We start from the raw sequence: 21234 nt of genomic DNA on the forward strand, positions 1-21234 counted from the left end.
TTCGAGTTGTTACCGATTGTTCTTTTAATATGATAATTATATTTTATGTTTATATGTTTTTTTCTCACTTTTTAAAAGGCTGTTTTATTAAAGCTAAGAAATAGATTTCTTTTAATAACATATGACATTTCAATATATATGTATATTGGTTTAAACTTTAAAGTAATAAATAAAGTAGTTCATGTTTCTCATATATTATTTGAGTTTCTCTCTTCTTCTTTTTTTTTTACTATACTGATTTAGTTTTCCAGATCTCATATGAGGAATTCAAAAACCCTACTGATGATGATGACTTTTTGGTCCATCTCAAACTAAATCTAATTGTCTATTTAATACTAGTTTTTTTTTTAATGAATGTAAAATTATATTCAACCCAAAAAAACCTTGTTTACAGTATATGCAACCTTAAGTAGAGAGAGATTGAAGAGTTAGGAAGTGTTAATAGAAAGAACATTTGGGCGTAGAAAACAGAGGAAGCATTAGAGTCTTGAGGCAAGCCAAGTGCGTAGCCCGTCCTCGTATTTCGAAAGGCTTGGTTGCGTGAGTGAACATAATCTGTTTCGCATGATTCGATCAATGGTCTTGATGAGCTGCGTAGATGTTTTTGGAAGTTCGCCCTGCCGTCGTCCATTTCTCTCACGGCAAATAGTACGAGCAACAGTCTGGAAAGCATACCTCACGATGAACCGGGTAGTAGGAGCAAGATTAGTCTCTGAGATGAGTGATATTAGTTACCATATATTTCTCTTCTTTGGAGTTATTTTTGTTATATATTCAAGTTCATAAACTTCTAACTCAAAACCAATTTTTAGTAAATTGATGGATACATATATACCTTTAGATTCTATGAGTTCTCATTTTTCTTCAGACGTGTGATCTTTCTTAACGTGTATCAATGATTTAAATATAAGTTTTACACTCATTCAGAGTCAGCTTAATAAACAAACATATGCAGAAACACTGACAACAACCATTTGCCAAACAAAAAAAAAAAGAGAGAGAAACCAACTAAAGGTCTCAACTCTTTTTAAAATCTAATAACAATGTATATATACCTCTTTGATCCAACAACATATAATTCAAAAAGGAACAAAGTCAACAACACTAAGCATCATGCATTAAGGAGAGTCTATTTCCTAGAAGAAGATATGAATATTTTTCTCCGTACCGATCGATCACCTCCAGATTTTTATGTATCTCTGGAGCGAATCTAAAAATGTTTTAAGCTGAATCTAGTAAAAGTTGACATAATTTTTTTTATATAGTGGACTAGGAATATTCTAATGAGCTTACATTAATTATTAAAAAAAAAAAGAAAAAAGTAAGATGGGATAATGTGAATGTGACCACGTTGGTCCATAATACAAAGAGAAATGTATCACGTCAAAAACGCTGCCGTAAAGGTGCCACGGTTTCATTGGAGCTTAAAGAGGAGAAATATAACTATAAGATTTTATTTTATTTTGAAATACCTAAAAAAGGTTTAATAATCAAACCTTGTTTTATTACAAGAGTTGCAAACTCGGAATCAGTTACTAATTTAAGAAACATCTAGAATACGTAGTAAAACATTAATTGAAGATATGAGAGCTTTAAGGCAACATGGCGAAACGAGTGAAGTCGTTATTTCCATCGAACTCTATGGTTTTATAGTCATTATAGTTTTGAATTACGAAGGAATCGGAGAGAAATAAACCCCGATAGCGTCGAAAGCACCACCATCCCGCCCATGAAATCCAACAATAGCATTACCTTGGCTCTCCAACACAAATTTGGTACCCGACACAAACCCATATGTGGGAGAGATTCTCCCTTTTGATGTTTTGAAGATCAACGATCTAATGACCAAAACGTTATCATCAGGGATTGTGTTGTATGTACCCTCCACTGATATCAAATATTCATTTGGATAGTCTACCACAAACTGCAATATAGAAAAACAATGTTATTAAACCTAGATAGAAATCTATATATAATAGCAATCTAATAAATACCATTTGAACATCTGAACGGTTGCGTCTTTTTATCGCAACCTTCCGTTTAAATCAGTTATTTTTAATTTACGGTTATTTTGGTTGCGTCTTTTTATCGTAATTTTCATTTTAATCGGTTATTTTTTTACGGTTATGTCGTTTTCAATAAATACCATTTGCACATCTGAACGGTTGCGTTTTTTTATTGTAACATTTCGTTTAAATATTTATGGTTGTTTTTCTTACAGTTATTTTTGTACGGTCATGTTGTTTTATTGAATTTCTTTTTACGTAAACCAGTAAACTACATATAAAATTGGTTTTATTTCATAGTTTACATATGGATATATTTTGTAGTATAACTCCTTAATTATATCATTTATTTAACATTTACGTGATATCATGGGAAAACAATAATATAGAGGTTTAAATAATTTGGACATACGTAATTGAAATGAGCCCCACACATTAAAGCTGTAACGGACACGTTCGTCTACGTAATGGACTTATCGAATAGTTGTAAAATCGTGCCTTTTCAACTCTATATATTGTCTTTCTTTTCGAAATTCCAATTTTTTGTCCTGCTACAACGATTATTTGTTCTACGATGAATTCAAAAGAAATTATATGTCAAATGGAATCAAATTCTATACTGTCTAAACTATTTCTAAACATACACTTTTTTAATATTGAAGAAAAACTTCTAATTCTTTATTTAACCAAAGATTTTTGGAATGATTTTGAAAATGAAAAAGTTTTAATCAATTTTAAATATAAAATTTAATGAAGATGCCAACAATTTTTTTCTCAGAATTGGGGGGATTATACAGTGAATTTTTTTATTTAACAATTATATATGATAACAATGATGCTTTCTACCTTACGGCAATATATATGGGTTGTATACAACAAAATATTGATGTTGCATCAACATTATTACAAAGTCCAAATATGAGAAGACATCCTCAAGCAATAATATGGCTATCTACTGTATTTTTCATATGTGTTGGTCGCTTTAAACGTGGAAGACGTCAAATAAACCGTTTCAAATGGTATAATAATCCAGAAAAAAATCTCCGCTATTAGGAAAAAAACAATGATTCCAGATCATCACATGAATATTAAAGAAAGAAATTTGTTTAGTCAATTAATTCATCAATATAAATATAAATGCATTATAAGTTGATGGTTTGTTTGACAATCGAGCTTCAACTCACTCTAACCAAACACTTAGGTAGAGAAATTCACAATATGCGTATGTCGGTCGAGAAAATAAACAATAATAAGATTGATATAACATCTAATTAACTACCGTCGCGTCTCTCGGTATAACTTTTTATAAATTAATATTTTTAATTTTTAATTACTAAAATGTATTTAAATAATTTTGTAATCGTTTAAATGAACCGTTGAAATATTTGGTTTATTTGACCAATCATTGCAATTTTTGGTTTTGTTTTACAAACCGTTGTAATCTTTAGTTTATTTGACAAACTTGACGAACCGTTACAACTTTTGATATATCGCAACATTTTATTTATTTATTTTTAAACTAAAAATATATTTTATGTTATGTGTTTTGAGAAAGTTGCAATCTGAGTAAATATATTTTACGGTTGCATCTTTTTATCGTAATCTTTAATAAAATGGTTACCGTTTAGTTGAACCATTGCAACATTTATTTTATTTCACGAAAAATTGCAACTTTAAGTTTATTTTATAAATTGTTATAACATTTAATCATTTACTATCGTTATTATTAATTTTTGTTTGATATTTTTTTAACTGATTTTCGAAATATTTTCCCCCGCGACATCGCGGGGTCCGGAGTCCTAGTAATAATAAAAATTAAAATCTAATATAACATTTAATGTATATATATATATATATATATATATATTTGTATACATTGACTGTTTGACTTATTGTCATTTAATTTTGAAATGAATCTTATCAACTTTAAAATTGCCTAAAATAAATGCCTAATTCGTCTAATTGGTTTTGACATATAAATGTTGTGTTCTAATAAAAATGAGCAATTTAAGTATATTTATGGGCCAAATGAGTTATGTTTAAGAGTTAATAAGAATTTGATACCTCCTCTGTATCTCCATTCTTCATCCCATGGTAACGTGTTACAACTTGGCCGTCCTTTTCATAGTCAACATTGATACTCCTTATAAGAGTGGTAGTGTAAGTAACAGATATCTTTTTCACGCCATCATTATTAGGACCATCATCCCAAGGTTCGCCTCCGGTTAGACCACCTACGAGTTCTGACTTAGTAGGAGGAGCTGTTGTTAAATATGCCCCAATGGAGTTTAGGGCTTTCCCAGCGGATCCATGGAAGCCAATCATCATTTTGCCATTGACTCCTCCGAGTGAAAATTTTGTAGTACCCTTAGGATACCCAATCAATTCAGAAGTCTTGAGATTGGTTTTGAATTCAAGTGCTTGCATCACACCAGTTTTGTCGTAGTAGCCATCAAGAGATACAATATATTCACTATTTAGATAATCAATCTCAAACTGCGTACAAAAATAGTGATTACATTAATAGGAATTTTGTAGTAATATGGGGATCCACGACATGATAAGATCGAATTTTGAGTTTTATTGGCCACTAGAGTTGAAATATATATATAAAACATACCGTCTGTGTGAAACCGCTACCCGAAACACCATGGATGGATCCATCTATAGATTGTCCATCTTTGACGTAATCAAATTTGATGTATTGTATGCCTTCAAGACCACCTCTTATATAAACTTTTGCTACATTGTCATGGTCGCCTCCATCATCCCACTGCTTCCCCCCCTTCCCACCGATTGCTTCCAACTTTTGGGCCTTTGCAAACCCATTTGAATCTTTCAACATAAAAATTGCATTAGGGTATTCTTTTTTCTTTTTAGAAGATGTGAATATACTTTATCAAAAAGAACAAGAGTTAATTACAAAACCTTGAGAGCAAAGAGCTTTAGTGGCCCGAAAAAAAAATGCCAAAAAGGAACTCATAGTCATTACATTCGGTTGCGACTATATGACTGGAAACAAAATTTTTATTTTCTAAGCCACCATCAAAATTGTGTTCAAAACAAAAGAAAAAACTTGCATAATTTTTTGCATAATTATATCAAGCTTAAATTTGGTGTTGCAAAAAACTAAAAAGAAATAAATTTTCAGTTCATACACATTGCAAAAACTTTGTGTAATATAGTGTTATATCGTTATAGTTTATATATAGAACTTTTTTACTCATAAATTTATGTTAAGATTTTGGTTTTTTTTTCAGGCAAGTTTAAAATGAGTTAAAATGGAAGGAAAAAAGTTGCAACTATATCCTTAGTATTGAACATTAATGGTGTAAAGAAAAAATTTGGATAAGGAAAGCTTAGTTATACCTATAATGGCTGAGGAGAGAAAAAGAAATATATAGATGATAAACATGATCGTTGTGTTGTGGCGATTAATTGATGAAGAAGTTGAGGCTGAAGATGCCTATTTATACACACATGATCTGACATTTATAAAATAAATCCTGGAGTTTCAACTTATTTACGATCAAATGCCATTGACATTAATTATTTAGATTTTCAAAATTAAATCAAATAAGTTGAAACAGTTGAGCATAAAAAATGATTTTTTATTAACATAAAAAATCATTTCTAAAAATTTTAACCTAATATATTAAGCATAACTAATCCTTGCCACAATTACATCCATATTCAATTTGATTTCCTTAAAAGATTTCAAACAATCTCTACATTTAATCGTGCTCATTCAAATCTTAATCCGGTTTTTATCTTCAATCTTGACCGTCGGTCATATGCAATTAATTCAGATATCATTATATAAAATTAATTATTATTAACTTAAATTTAAATATATATATATAATAAAAATTTTAAATTGAGTCGAATTATATGTCGATTAAATAAAATACTATTATAAATAATAAAATGATGTTTAATTTCATGGGACGAGGTTATATAGTGGACGGGTTTGTATCGATATTAATACGGGACGGTATTAATATCACGGATGAAATCTTAAAATTAACAATCAAAATACAATTATACAATTTTAAACACTTAACAAAATAAACAATATTAAAAAATACAATTTAAAATTTAATTTTTTAGTTTAAAAATCGATCCACGGGATAAAATCGAGTTATTAGTATATAACTAGTGGCATGTGAGGCATTATAGAATAATATATGTTTCTCATTTCTCAAGTTTTCACCTTTTTAAGTATTTAGTTACATATACTATTTTATTAAAGAACGTTGACGAAACCGGTATATACTCCTAAAATATTTCTGAAGAAAAAAGATTGATTATAATGCTTAGATATCAAGTAATTTACAATTTTATTTTTTAAATTGGCTTACATTCAACCAAAACATTTTTGAGTTTGAAATAAAATAATGAATATGTTTTTCTGATAAATGTGATAATAGTTAACATTGTCAACTTATTAATATTGTTCTGACTTATCTATTTTTTAGATTTGCTAATATATATGCACATATTATTTTTTAGTTACAATTAATTCATAAACATATTATAGTAACATAACAATTGATGTTATGTTGTGTCATGTGTTGTAAGTTTTTCAACAATATATGCATAATTTTAGCTTAATTAAGTTTACAATGATTTCATTTTCCAAGAAAAAAAAATTAAAACAATTCAAAGAAGTTTTCTTAAAAAGAATTTGAATTGCATATTTTTCAAAATTTTAAAATGATTATTTTCAATAATAACCGGATATTAGATATATTCAAGATATTCACTCCCCTTAAGAACGAATCAAATCAGATGGTTCCATTTTTTTATTTTTTAGTCCACCCTCCGGAAGAAAATAAAAAATAAAAAAATCCACCCTCCTTCTTTTTTCGCCTCACTTCACCGTAAAGTGGAACCATTATATTATAACACTTGCCAATATTATATGATTGGCAAGGAGAGAGGAGGTTGGCCTTACTAATTACTAATTGGCAAGGAGAGAGGAGGTTGGCCTTACTAATTGATCATAATCTTAATTTTCTTTAAGAACCATAGATTTAGTTAAATACAGTTTCTCATGGGAACCTGTTTTTCTAAACAAGTAAACTCTGAAACGTAAACCCTAATTCTTTTGGATCTGGCAGGGCTTGAAGAACTAAGAAAAAAATAATTTATCCCTTCTCAAATCACATTGCTACTGCTTTTAGAATCAATTCTTGGACGATGCCATCAATCCCACCTAATCAAAACCATTAGACATCTTGCTCCAAGAAACTGATTCTACATATGATGTATAGCCATGGGATGGGCCTTATGTATGCTCATGGCAAACAGATAACCTAAAGCATGCCTTAAATTTGACCCAATGAATGCATTTTTCATCTTCAATTCAAAGTATGTTCCCATCTCTTCTTAGTTCCTGGAAAGAAAGAAATAAGAACATTCTCATTAAGGTGTTTCTCAATGACGTTCTACAGTTAAACAAAATGAAAAATAAAAATAAAAGAAAAATGATTTCTCAAAAAAAATAGACATACAGTAAAACCTCTATAAATTAATGCAGTTACGACTAAGAGATTTTATTAATTTATCGGGTTACTAATTTATCGATATACTAATTGATCCGAAAATCAATTTTGGGAAAAAAAATTGTATTGATTTATTCAGTTATTAATTTATCGAGTATTAATTTATAGAGGTCATAATGTATATGCACAAGAGATTCTCAATTGAGAATCCCGTTAAGAAATAGATACACTACAACAAGAAAAGACTTTAACATCATTTATATTAGCTTTTACGTTGGTTATAAATTGACTAAAGCATATAGAAAAAAAAAACTAAAACCTAATGTCAGAACCGTCAAAATCTATTAATTTATAGAGGTATTAATTTATCGAGATGGCTAATTTTGTAATTAAAAAAAATTGTATGAAATGAAGTTTTTTTTGTTCTAATCAATATCTTTATAGAACCAATTAATTACTAGTTGAAAAACAATAATTATGTTTGGAAAACAATATATGAAGTTTTGGATGAAATAAAAATATTATAAATGAACTCTACCAAAAATTAATGCAAATTTTAAAAAAGAAAACAAATAATACTATAGTCATATCTCCAAAAACCAAACCAAAAACTTCGGTTAACCAAAATGATTTTGAAACCCCACCAATCGGTTATGATCAATTAACATTAACAGAACCGAATTACCCAAACCTTGGTACCGTTCGGTTTGGACAAGTCGGTTCGTTTCAAAATCACAGGCCTAGTGACAACCTTCCACAGAGAAAAAATGTTAGGAGTCACACATTTGAAAAGTATAAGAATTCCATTTAATATAACTTTCAATTTAAACTTTAAAATTATTAAGCCTGATACTAAAAATAGTTAAAAATAAATTTAACTAGATTTAACAACCTTTCCAACGATGTATCTAACATTTTCCGATGTTGTTGTTTAATAGTAATACTAGAACCTGACCGCACGTACGTGCGGGATTTCATATTTTAAACAATATTTTCTAATAAAATTTAATTCAATATAGATAAGACAATGAGAGAAAGTAGTGTCGTCACGTCCCGTCTCGTTGTCTATCTTAAAATTTCTCGTCACATAACTGTTTCCTTTAAAATAATTACCAATATGAGAATGTTTAATTTAGTTCAACAGAGAAGAGAATGGGTAAGAGATTTAGATGGAATACCCGTATTTTTCTTACTTTTTCTTTCGGGATTTAATTTTTACAAAATAAATAGAATCTATCCAATTTTTTTTTTGTTAAACATTCTCTAATTGTTTAAAACGCTGGTGCGATTTATATTTGAACACTTATTTATTTGGTATAATATTCATAATTTGACAAACTCACGAAATAAATTTTCTAATTCATACTTATAGAACACTACATAAAAACCTTATTCACCTACGGTCTATAAAAAATGTTTTGTTTTCTCTAGTTGAAAAAAGCTTCATGGGCTGTCAAAAAAAAAAAAAAAAAAAAAAAAAGCTTCATAGTTGTGAAGACTCAAACACAGAGAATAATAAAAACATCAAATACTAATCCAACTATTATTCTATTTGTTTTAATTATCTCTTTTCAAACTGTAGTAACATGATATTTTCTGTTTGGATTATCTTAATAAGTTCAAACTTAGACATATGAACTATTTTTATCACTTTTTTAGTATTTCGTTTGCGTATGTCAAATGTATAAAATATGAGCACTCTATAGGAAAGATCAAAGTTCATTAGCATCTGTACTAACTCAATTAAAATATTTGGTTTCTTTTCTATATAACTCATCCATTACAAAAGTGGAATCAAGAGCTTATAAAAAATCTATTTTCTTATATTCTCCCCTGATATTGTTGGATCATATTCATAAATTGCGTGTGACTGTCTTTTGTCCCAACTCAGTAGAAGCTAAGCCATGCCTCGACAAACCTATGTAGTTAATTTATAAGTTGTAGAAACATAACAGAAATGAGAGTACAATGTTCTATTTGTAATTATCATCACACAATTAAAAGAAATGTATCCAAAATTCAAATTTATAAACAGAGAACAAAATTTAATTAGTTACAACTTACATTTGGAATGGTAGGCTAATGAATATTTGTGAGTCAAATTTTATATATTTATAGGGAGAGATGAAGTTAATGAGAAAAATTAGGTTTACCTATTTTGAATTTTAGAAAATGATTTAATATCTTAATTGATTATTTATTCTCATTTCAAATTTTAAGTCAAATCTCTTGTTTAAATATTTCTTATCTTTGAAATTAATGACAACATATTTATATTTCTTTCTTTTTTTCTATCATCAATATATTGGTTTAAAGATATATTAAGAAATCAATTTTAGTATTAAAATCATATTAATAGAATATAGAATATGACTTTCGTTAAATTTCAAATCATTATTTAAATTTTAAAAATGCTCTTAAAATTTTTTGAAAATAACAAATCCAATAATATATTTTTCCTAAATTAATTCAATTAATTCAAACTAATTAAATCAGTTAGAATTAATTATCTTGCCGATTAAGTTTGAACTTCCAAGATTTTCTCAAACTATTAATAACTTATTTTTTCCCTAAATCCTGATTTTTAGGCAATAGATTAGATTTTCGGATTTTATATATTTTAAGATCATATATATAGTTTTTGTTATTATTTGTAGTAAGATTTGGAAAGATTGAAAACTTTTAGTGATATTTATTAGGTAATTTTATGGTATGATTTGCATAGTTTATTTTATAAGAATTCTAATAATATAGGATTTTATATAAAAATTATTATTGGATTCAAATAAAAACAAATTTTGATTTTTTTAACCATATTATGATGATTATTAATTTCTATAAATGGTTGTTTCTTTAATGATAATAAATTAATGATTGGATATGAGTTTATTAATATATCCAAAATTTATGGTTGCAATATTTGCAAAATCTTGGAATTAATATAATTGTTATTAATATCACTAATATGGTTGCTATTTTTTCTCCATCTTTAAATTTAAAAATCTCAATGGCATTATATGTAATATTTTACCTTTTATAAGGTTATTTAATTTTGAGTGATTCCCAATTAATAGTATAGATTTAGTAAATAATAATTTATATGTTTCAAAATATAAGATGTTTTAGATATTTTATTTTGTTTCATATTATAAGATGTTTTGCAAGTTTTTAAGCAAATTTAAATGCATTTGATCATTTGTGTCTATTGATATTCTGCAATATTTTTTTATGATTGGTGAGATTTTTTTTTTATTAAATACAAATCATATTTTTTAAAAAACAAAAACTACCTAAATATGTGTGTTTTTACTTTAAACATCTTATAATTTGAAACAAAAGGAGTAAATAAACTCTCGAGTAACAATTAACTCTCTATCTTCTCTCACTCCTATTTCTCAGAGAGAGAAGGCGATTTCCGGTATACCGGAATTAATAACCGACGGATCAGAAAAGTTTCTCTTCTATTCTCTATTTACAATATTTCAGAACAGAGAAGCTTACCGTTGGTTTTGATTCCGGATTTCTCTGGAGTTATATAGACTCTCGTCTTTGTATGAGCTAAATAATTTCCGACCTTTGTCGGATTCTCGTTACCTGCTTTGTCTGGTTTTTGTCTCTCGCTCTAGCGAAATTGATCTCTTTTCCTTTGTGCCCGTCGATGTCGATGTTCTCCTTCAAAATCTTATCTGATCCCTCTAATCTTTTTTGAGGAGTAATATCTTCGTCACTTCCTTTTGCTCATGAAGTAAGAGAAAAGATCAAACCACATCAAGTTGGGTGTGACCAGTGGTGGAGCTTCCCCGGAGATGATGTTGCTGGGAGAGTTTTGAAGCGTTTTCTTTTTTCAATCGATCCGGCAGTTTCTCGACGTTTTGGCTAGGATTCGAGATCGGCAGAAGAAAGGAGGATTCTCATCGCTACTGGGTTGATCGGCGGCGGCTGATCGAAGTCATGCGATGTCCGACGAACGTTGACGGTGGCCATCGATGTCTTGACACGTGTACTGGAGAAGAATATGTATCCATCCTACACGTGTCTAACACTAAAGCATATTTTGCATAAATCCTTCTTATCTGTTGACTAAATTATGTTTTAGTTTGGAGGGTTAACTTTTGCTTGTAATTTGTTTGGGCCTCAGCCCCTTCTGTATCTGTATCTGTCTATTGGGTCTGAATAAAAATGAGTTGCGGAAAAAAAAAACTCTCTCTTTAAAACTAAAGAACGTTGTAAGTTTCATGGGCTTATGCTTTCGACATGGGCTCTTTTTAGTTGGGCCAAAATTTTCTTTACATGGATTTGGCTCAACATGTCCAAATTGTTCTTTTTATCTTGTAATATTTTTGAGACTACTGAACATGTCACGAGTATGTGACATTGAGATTGCATCTTTTATTATTACTGTAAAAAAAATATTAAAATTTAATATAAAAAGACAACCTACTGAGTCACAATAAAGAGCCAGTCTATATGAATTAATTATAAATTAATTAAATTATTAATGATATTGAAATGTTCGTGATCGCCATTTCATCATCCTCTGTTCAAGATTTCTCCAAGTCATCAAAGTTCTCGCCGTCAAATCAAATCATAAATTTGTAGAGAAACATCACATTCCGTGTTTGATCATCGGACAATGAAATAAACCCACTCACGAGAGCATCAAACCTTTTTCTCTTTGCCCACTAGAATTTTCGTATCTGCTACCAACTTCCTAAATTTTCTTGGGAAAACAAAAAACTTAGAGCGTTTCGTGCAGATTTTTTATGGCGTTTCTGGTTAGTCTTCTAGATACTTAGATGTTTTTTTTTTCCCTTGTTTCACTTGAATTGCTTTTGACTTAATTTATCTCCCTCAAATAAGACAAAGATTCGATTTTTTTTTGTTGGGTTGTTTCTTCCCAAAGCTCTGTTTTTTTTTTTATTAGAAAGAGAACGGAAAAAAAAATCAGAACTTTGTCTTTTTGATCAGCTCTTTGATTTCTGTTAATGAGTTGATTACTGTTGATCCTTGGTGGGCTATTTAATTCCATCATCAAAAGTTTGTCTTTTTGATTAAAATCTGTTATTTTATTTTTTTTGTGTAGATGGAGGTTGACGAAGAAGAAGAGAGATGATCTAGTCTTTCTTCAGATTGAAAATTTTGGGGGTTTTTTTTTATTGGTAGTTATGAATATGATCATTACCAAACACAAAAGAGATATAAACTTGTTTGTGCTTCAACTAGGAGCAGCTCTTGCTGTATCTTTTGCTGGATTTCTCTTTTCCCGATTTAGAAAGAAAACAAAAAGAATTGGACCTACTTTGCCTCCTCTTCGACCTCAATCTTCTGGTTTGTGTTTCTCTGTCTTATTGCTTTTTTGTATATACCATTTGATTAATTTAGGCAGTCCTGAGTCTTATTCTTAAAGTGGGTTTTGTCAATTTCAGATAATGGATACAGAGATTGTTCTAATCAATCCATTGATGTAAGTTCAAATTTCTCAATCTCATGAACAGTTTGTGGTATAGGAAGTTGCTATTTTTAGCCTTGACTTATAATCTGTAGAGATTATTTGAGACTATTTACTGGAACTTTGATCTGATTCTGCTTTTTTATCCTCGGTAGAGAGGAGATGCGGGCACGCAGAATACTGATGAAGAGACTTTAATCGGTTTTTCGCCACGAAGGGAATGTGATCTTGATGAAGAAGATGTGTTTCTTTTACCGGAGTTTGAAGAGGAAGCTAAAAAGTTAGATTTGTTGGTTTGTGATGAGTGTGAAACACCGAGGTCGGATATAACCGCTCCTTTAGCATTTCCGAGCGAAGAGGAAGCTGATTATGAGAATGAGATTAAGCGGTTGAGAAACACGGTGAGAGCGCTGCGTGAGAGAGAGAGATGTCTTGAAGATAAGTTGTTGGAATACTACAGCCTCAAGGAGCAGCAAAAGATTGCAATGGAACTGAGAAGTAGATTGAAACTAAACCAGATGGAGACTAAAGTTTTCAATTTTAAGATCAAGTCGTTGCAAGCCGAGAATGAGAAGCTTAAGGCGCAATGTTCTGAGCATTCGAAACTTTTGTTGGAGCTTGAAAAGGCTAAGTCAGAGGTTCAGGTGCTTAAGAAGAAACTGAACATCAATACCCAACAACACGTAGCGCAGATCTTGTCACTTAAACAACGAGTGGCGAGGCTGCAAGAAGAAGAAATCAAGGCTGTTTTACCTGATCCTGAAGCTGATAAGATGATGCAGAGGTTAAGGGATTTAGAAGGGGAGATCAACGCTCTTACGGATTCCAACATGAGATTACAGTTTGAGAATTTTGAACTTTCTGAGAAGCTGGAGTCTGTTCAAATCATAGCAAATTCAAAGCTTGAGGACCCTGAAGAGGTACATTTCCACATTTGGATCCTCAAATTCTTGGAATTTCTCTAAAAAATTGTATCCTTATTTGATAATTTTTGTTACAGATTGAGACATTACGCGAAGATGGTAACCGATTGAGGAGTGAAAATGAAGAGTTAAAGAAGGAAGTCGAACAGCTTCAGGGTGATCGATGCACTGACCTCGAGCAGCTCGTTTATCTCAGATGGATAAATGCTTGCTTAAGATATGAGCTAAGGACTTACCAGCCTCCAGTGGGTAAAACCGTTGCTAGGGATCTTAGTACTACTCTAAGTCCTACTTCAGAAGAGAAAGCTAAGCAGCTTATCCTCGAGTATGCACATAGTGAAGGGCATGAGGAAGAGAATACTGATTATGATCGATGGTCATCTTCGCAGGAAGAGTCATCAATGATCACTGACTCAATGTTTTTAGATGATTCTTCTGTCGACACTTTGTTTGCGACGAAAACAAAAAAGTCAGGAAAGAAGAAGCTGATGCATAAGTTAATGAAGATCTTACACGGTAAAGATACTCAAGACCGCAAGAAGAGAGCTGGTTCATCGGAACCGAGCAGCGCAAACACGGGTGTTCATTCAACTCCTAGGCAGCTTAGATCAACGCATTCAATGGACTTCCAAATGTTGATGCATGGGAAAGACGAGGAAGAAGACTTCAAGGATCACATCAGGAAGCTGCGTCGTAAGAGCGAAGCAGCAGGTTCTTCCACCTATGGAGAAGAACACTGTTTGGAATCAGATCAAAACGGGAAGAAAGAGCTGATTAAATTCGCAGATGCGCTTACGAAATCTCGCTCGACAAAGAAGCTTCACAAGAAATCTGTGTCCTTCTTTTTCTGAAAGTAAGTAGAAACACTTAACTTACTTGTAACTGTAACACGCATTGGCTAAAGCTACATATATGTGTGTATAATAGATATATAGCTCAAAGTTTGTAAAATTGTGAACCAAAACATAAGATGAGTGTGGCGAGAAAGCTTGGGAGAGATCATCACTTGCTGATGAAAGATTGGACAATGGCTTATTCTTAGGAGAAAATAACAACTTTTAACATAGATTTGTTTTGTCTTATTACACGAGATTGTCGCTTTAAAACATAGGAGAGAAACGTGTACGTGGTGGAGTAAAAGATACTGATCAAATTATCGAACTTTAGATAGACCCCGATTTGATAAAGCATGTTGCTGGATCTTCCATGGAAACCAACGATCTTGTGATCATCCTTGTGGACTAAGAAGCTTGTATTCGTAGTTGAACCGAGTCCACATACACTCGGGAGAGGTTTGTTTGTTGGTTTTGAACCTAAGCATGGTGATAGTATCATAACTACCATCCACTGATGTGACATATTCACTAGGAGAATTCAGCTCAAACTACTCCGTTAAGGTTCTTCTCCGCATATCCATGAAACCCAATGATCAAAATCCTAATAGCAGGAGAGAGAGAAAGAGATGACATCCGATGATGGAAGATGGAGTCTTAAGAACGGTTCTTATATATATACAAGTTTTGACTGTTAACGAACTATTTATGCCTCCACTTTCGATAGTCAATATATCTATAAGTTATATAATTTAGAGTAGAGTCTATACAATTTTTAATATAAAATCGTATTATTTAATGGAACCCACGTCCATTGCATTTCATTAAAGAAACAAAAACAAAAACAAAAAAACTCTCAACGCTTGGATTTATTTTGTCAGATTTCTTAGAAGAGTATAATGCGTTTTGAATTCCCGAAACTCCCATCCTATTCCCTATATAATTAGTTTCAGCTATTTTTTTTGTAGAGCGCAAGATATAGAGGAGATCAGTACAAGAACGTGATTAAACACCGCCCAAATTAACCACCATCATCACCTTGTGCTTCCAGTTTTCACCCATCATGAGAAAGAGGCATCGGGAAAAAATATGCTCCAAGAGCATGAATACAAATATGAGAAGACCGTCCATGGAATCCAACAGTAGTACAGCCTGGGTTCTCAAGCACGAATTCTGTAAGATCGCTACCAAACACATTACCAAATGTCGGAGAGGTTCTACATTTTGATATTTCGAAAGTCAACGATTTAAATTTAATCATCATGTTTCCAGTACAAATGGTGGTTATGTTATTAACGGTAGTGGCGATCCCCTCCACAGACGTAATAGCTTCATTTGGATAGTCCAGGACAAACTGCATTAGAGCATCTTCAACGGCACTTCCTAACAATTATTATCATGGGCTCTTATTATTTTTGGATCAAAATAATCAAAAAAAGGCCGACCACATGAAGAAGCGCTTCTGAAATGGGAGTTTATAGAGCCCATAAGATTCGATGACGTGGCGCAATTAAATTGGTCGAAGCTTTTTGCTAAGATAGGGAAATAAAGTCTTGTGTATTTGGCGACAAAAATTAGCTGCTGTTTCTTTCTCTTTCTTCGACTTTTTTTTTCTTTGGCGACAAATCGGAGAGATCGAAATCGCTTCCGATTTCGAGCTAATCGGATGCAAACGATGACAAATCGGAGGTATGAATTCGTGATTTAGGGTTACTTGATTTTACAAATGATGGTTCCTGAGAAAATTAGGGTTCTTCGATATTAGTTAAATTTGGGGTTTTTGAATCAATAAGCAGATCATTTGTATATTGTGTTTTGTAAAGACTTGAGAGAACTGAGAAGCATCCATTCAACAATGGAGACTGCGATTTGTGGGAGATTAGCTCTCGCAGCATCCTCTCTCTTCAATTCTAAATCAGGTTTCTTCTTCTTCTTCTTTGTTTCCGTATCAACATCTCTTTGTTCTGTTCGGATTCGTTTGAATCAAAGTTCTTAACTTAAATTAGTAATCAAATTCAGAACTTTTCTCTGTATAATTTGCTCATGCCAATTGATTACATACAAATTTTCTACGTTGATATTGATTTGTGAGACAATTAGATGCCGAAAGAAAGAGGCTTTAGCCTCTTACCTTGTTGAATCTCTCCTGTCTGAAAGCAAATTGAGATATTGAGATAGAGATAGAGATAAATTGTTACATAGAGAAAAATTTAGTTTCGTTGAAGTGATTTGTTTTTTCATAGAGATAATTATTACAGAACACAATTATACACTTTTTAATCTTTGTGGCTTTTCTAGTTGTGATTTGGTTTCCACCAATATTTCCTGGATTCTTGTAAACTCTTAAGGCGTTAGGGAAGTTCATAATTGCATTTGCAGCAACACCACACTTGAATCTTGAGAAACACGTGGAATGAGTAAGAAGACCTACACAAGAAGATCTTATCCGACTACTCCATATCGGAGAGATACGCGGATTTACCGGGATGATAGAAAGCATCGATTGTATGCATTGAGAATGAAAAAATTGTCACACCTCTTGGAAAATACGCGTGGATCTGGAAAACCGTCGATCGTTTTAGAGGCTGTAGCTTCACAAAATATTTGGATATGACATGCATTTTTTGGACCTCCAGGTACATTAAACGATATCAATGTTCTTGATCGTTCTCCAGTATTTGATGATATATTACAAGGTCAAGCTGCAAATGTGAAATACGTAGTGAACGGACGCGATTATCATTTGGCTTACTATCTCACTGATGGAATTTATCTAAAATGGACTACATTTATCCAATCTATTTCAATTCCACAAAGTCCGAAAGCATCTTTATTTGCAACACATCAAGAAGCTTGTCGGAAAGATGTCGAGCGTGCTTTTGGAGTTTTGCAAGCTCACTTTGCAATTATCAAAAATCCAGCTCTTAAATGTGATAAGGTAATAATTGGAAAGATTATGCAAACATGTATAATACTTCATAATATGATAGTAGAAGACGAACAAGATGGATACACTCAGTTTGAAGTGGACGAATTCACACAAGCGGGATCAACAAGCGGTTCATAAGTAGATTTCAACTATTCTACAGAAATGGCTTCAAATCTCAGAAATATAATGGCCACTCGAGCTCGACTTCGTGATCGAACAATGCATCAACAATTGAAGTCGGATTTGGTTGAGCATATTTGGCAAAAATTTAGACCGAATTGAAATCAAATATTTTGTTATGTATGTTTAAAATTTTATGTCATGTTACAAATTTTATGAATTTCAATAATTATTAAGTTTTCTAAAATTAATAATATATATTATATATATATATATATTAAGAGCCCCAATTTAAGATGCTACCATTGGACACACACAAAATTTAAAGTTCCTAAACAAACTCTTAAGTTTAGTTTTTTCAAAATCAATATTAAACAATTCTCAAGAACCCCAACCTAATATCCCATGGTTGGAGATGGTCTTACGTGCTCACGGGATCCGACTTTGTCGCCGTTATCATAGTCGAACCTAACACACCGCACACTATATCCATCATAATAAATGTGCACCTTCCTTACCATCATCCCAAAGGTTACCAGAAGAACCATTGATAGGGAGCTTACCACGAAAACTATCTATGTATTCCAATTTAGGTAGCGAGGAAGTATTGTGAAATATGCTCCAAGAGAGTTTAGGTTCTTCTCAGCGTATCCATGAAAATGAAACCCAATGATCTTATTACCATTGCATCCAATTGTAAACTTCACAGCATCATCTTCATAGTAGCCCATAAGTGCCCAAGGCTTCATGTTGGTATTGAATTGCAGTGCTTGAATGACACCTGATGTCTCATCATAGTAACCGTCAATAGACAGCAGATATTCCTTGTCAAGATGGTTAATCTCAAACTAAAAACAAAAAATGCATTAAAACATCACATTAACATTTAAGGGAGATTTAATTTTTATACTAAGCACTAGTCATCACATTTAAGGGAGATTTCGTTTACAAAAAAAAAAAAAAAAAAAAAAAAAGAAAAAAAAAAAAAGGGAGATTTAATTTTTAATATTCCTGGTCACACATACCGGCTCGAGTATGTAACCTTTACCCGAGGTAGAACCATGGGTTTCATCTTTGGGATGCGATCCTTGTCAACATAATCGAATGTGATGTCTTTTATGCCGTTATGATCACTTCGTCCATGAATCTTTGTTACAGCCTCATAAACTCCTCCATCATCCCATTCCCTGCCTCCTTTGTCCCCTTTGGCTTCCATTCTTGCAGGAGTAATCGAAGTAAAATATGCTCCAAGAACTCTGAGGTTAGCATCAGCAGAACCGTGAAACCCAATGATGTTTTTTCCGTCCATTGCTAGCTTAAACTTACGATCATAAAATTTTCATAGCCCATTATTTCAGAGATCTTCAAGTTGATTTTGAATTGAAGTGCAAAACAGATAAAAGATGTTCACTTTTTTATGGATCAATCTCAAACTGCAAAAAAAATGGTTAATGAAAAAAAATAAAGTCAAAAAATAAAGTCGTGATCTCTAGTCCTGTCCTTGTTTTTGTTTATATGGTTTCTAGAGTTGATTAAATCGTGTTGGTGAATTAAAGTTTGGATGATGAAGACGAAGTTTGCATCTACGAGGAACTTGACGATTTGGAACTTGGAGAACTTGAGGTAAGCAACCAAAACTTCTTATCTCCATGCATTACCATTAATCTTATAAGTTATGCAGGCTAAAGAAGGCACTAGAATGGACATCTCAATTTTTGTGCCACCAAGTGATATATGTTCAACGCCTGAAAAAGGACAGGGCAATTATTCATTATTTTTGCCTCATGCTCGAGATTCTGCTGTGATTCCTATAGGAAGTTCACATTCAACGGCTGCACATGAAAATCAGAAGGTAAAATCTCAATTTCATAGGTTTTAGGAAGGATATATTTAATTTTAGGATGACCTTCCTAAATAATGCAATATACAGATATGATCCGAACTAGTCGTATTTTTTTTTTCAATTTTAAATGTTTGTTCATATGCCTATCTATTTTTGTTTTTGTAGGAACCTCATCCTTCAGTTTGAACTTCTTCTATCTCTGCTGCACATGAAAACCAGAAGGTAAAAACTCAATTTCATAGGTTTTAGGAAGGATACATTTAGGTTTAGGATGACCTTTCTAAATACTGCAATATACAGATATGATCAATTTCTAGTCATCTTTTTTTTTTTTAATTTTAACTTTTTTTCATATGCTTATCTATTTTTGTGTTTGTAGGAACCTCATCCTTCAGTTGGAACTTCTTTTATCTCTACTGCACATGAAAACCAGAAGGTAAAAACTCAATTTCATAGGTTTTAGGAAGGATACATTTAGTTTTAGGATAACCTTCCTAAATACTGCAATATAAAGATATGATCCGTTTCTAGTCGTCTTTTTTTTTTCAATTTTAACTCTTTGTTCATATGTCTCTCTATTTTTGTGTTTGTAGGAACCTCATCTATCAGTCGGAACTTCTTCCATCTCTGTGCAATATAGTGATACATGTTCAACGGCTGAAAAGGGAAGAGACAATAAGTCATTGGATTTGTTTTCTGCTCCAGATCGTAGTCTGATTCCTATAGGCGGTGTACATTCAACACAAGGTGCTAATGATATATATGTTAATAAATGTTTCATGAAAAAGGCTGAGTTAATGCAGAAGATGAGGACATGGGAGTTGGAGTATAAGTTTGAGTTTAGATCTCGATTGTCTAACAAAGAGAGAGTGGTTTTGGTATCTGTAGATGATAAATGTACTTGGAGGATGCGTACAATAAGGTTAGATTCTTCTGATTTATTTGTGGTGAAGAAGTATTGCTATGAGCACACATGTGACACTACACACAGAAATGCAAATCATAGGCAAGCTACTGCGAAGTTATAAAAATCTCTTTTTATGTCATGATGTGTTTCGTGTTTCATATAAATATATACGTTCGTTTGTATAAGATCTTATAATTAGAAGCTTGACTCACTGGTTACATGTTCTATTACAAAAACAATAGATCCCAGTTTCGAATCCTGGTGGAAATAACTATTACAGCTTTTTTTTAGGGAAGACCTTCCTGAATATGTATATATCCTTCCTGAATTTTAAGAAACCCTTCCTGAATTTAAAAAATTGTTTACTTTTGCATAGTTTACCTCATATTAATCACAAATTACACATTTTTTTAGGGTCAATGAGCACACATGTGACACTACACACAAAAATGCAAATCATAGGCAAGCTACTGCGAAGTTATAAAAATCTCTTTTTATGTCATGATATGTTTCGTGTTTCATAGAAATATATACGTTCGTTTGTACAAAATCTTACAATAAGATGCTTGGCTCGCTGGTTATATTTTCTATTACAAAAACAATAGGTCCCGGTTTCGAATCCTGGTGGAAGTAACTATTACAGTTGTTTTTCTTTTGTAGGGAAGGTCTTCCTGAATTTGTATATATCCTTCCTGAATTTCAATAATTGTTTACTTC

General features: G+C 31.8%; 3 protein-coding genes and 1 pseudogene across 11 annotated transcripts; 2 read left to right on the forward strand and 2 right to left on the reverse strand.

Annotated features, from left to right (window-relative positions):
- Positions 1–1440: 1440 nt before the first annotated feature.
- LOC9330415 (jacalin-related lectin 10) lies at positions 1441–5461 on the reverse strand. Its single transcript, XM_021012405.1, has 4 exons — positions 5376–5461; positions 4627–4841; positions 4071–4502; positions 1441–1924 (listed from the first exon to the last, which is right to left on the reverse strand). The coding sequence occupies exons 1-4, from the start codon at positions 5419–5421 to the stop codon at positions 1670–1672; spliced, it is 948 nt and encodes a 315-aa protein (XP_020868064.1). The 5' UTR covers positions 5422–5461; the 3' UTR covers positions 1441–1669.
- Positions 5462–12000: 6539 nt separating this feature from the next.
- LOC9330416 (protein CHUP1, chloroplastic) lies at positions 12001–14913 on the forward strand. 2 transcript variants are annotated; one of them, XM_021011608.1, is made up of 5 exons: positions 12001–12288; positions 12597–12841; positions 12940–12977; positions 13118–13882; positions 13963–14913. In XM_021011608.1, exons 2-5 carry the CDS (start codon positions 12679–12681, stop codon positions 14734–14736), a joined length of 1740 nt encoding a protein of 579 aa, XP_020867267.1. In that variant the 5' UTR covers positions 12001–12288; positions 12597–12678; the 3' UTR covers positions 14737–14913. The 2 variants fall into 2 exon arrangements, with proteins under 2 accessions (XP_020867267.1, XP_020867268.1); XM_021011609.1 differs by lacking the exon at positions 12001–12288 and having other exon boundaries at positions 12396–12841.
- Positions 14914–15644: 731 nt separating this feature from the next.
- LOC9327738 lies at positions 15645–19179 on the reverse strand (annotated as a pseudogene).
- On the forward strand, positions 16234–20735 carry LOC110224741. Of its 8 annotated transcripts, none has more exons than XM_021011614.1 (5): positions 16254–16637; positions 17098–17354; positions 19324–19619; positions 19990–20046; positions 20204–20735. In XM_021011614.1, the coding sequence occupies exons 3-5, from the start codon at positions 19443–19445 to the stop codon at positions 20636–20638; spliced, it is 669 nt and encodes a 222-aa protein (XP_020867273.1). In that variant the 5' UTR covers positions 16254–16637; positions 17098–17354; positions 19324–19442; the 3' UTR covers positions 20639–20735. The 8 variants fall into 8 exon arrangements, with proteins under 8 accessions (XP_020867275.1, XP_020867274.1, XP_020867273.1 ...); XM_021011613.1 differs by having other exon boundaries at positions 16255–16637; positions 17067–17354; XM_021011612.1 differs by having other exon boundaries at positions 16257–16637; positions 17017–17354.
- Positions 20736–21234: the final 499 nt, after the last annotated feature.

Source organism: Arabidopsis lyrata (assembly GCF_000004255.2).
Source record: "Arabidopsis lyrata subsp. lyrata unplaced genomic scaffold ARALYscaffold_1, whole genome shotgun sequence".
Taxonomy (NCBI): Eukaryota; Viridiplantae; Streptophyta; class Magnoliopsida; order Brassicales; family Brassicaceae; genus Arabidopsis; species Arabidopsis lyrata.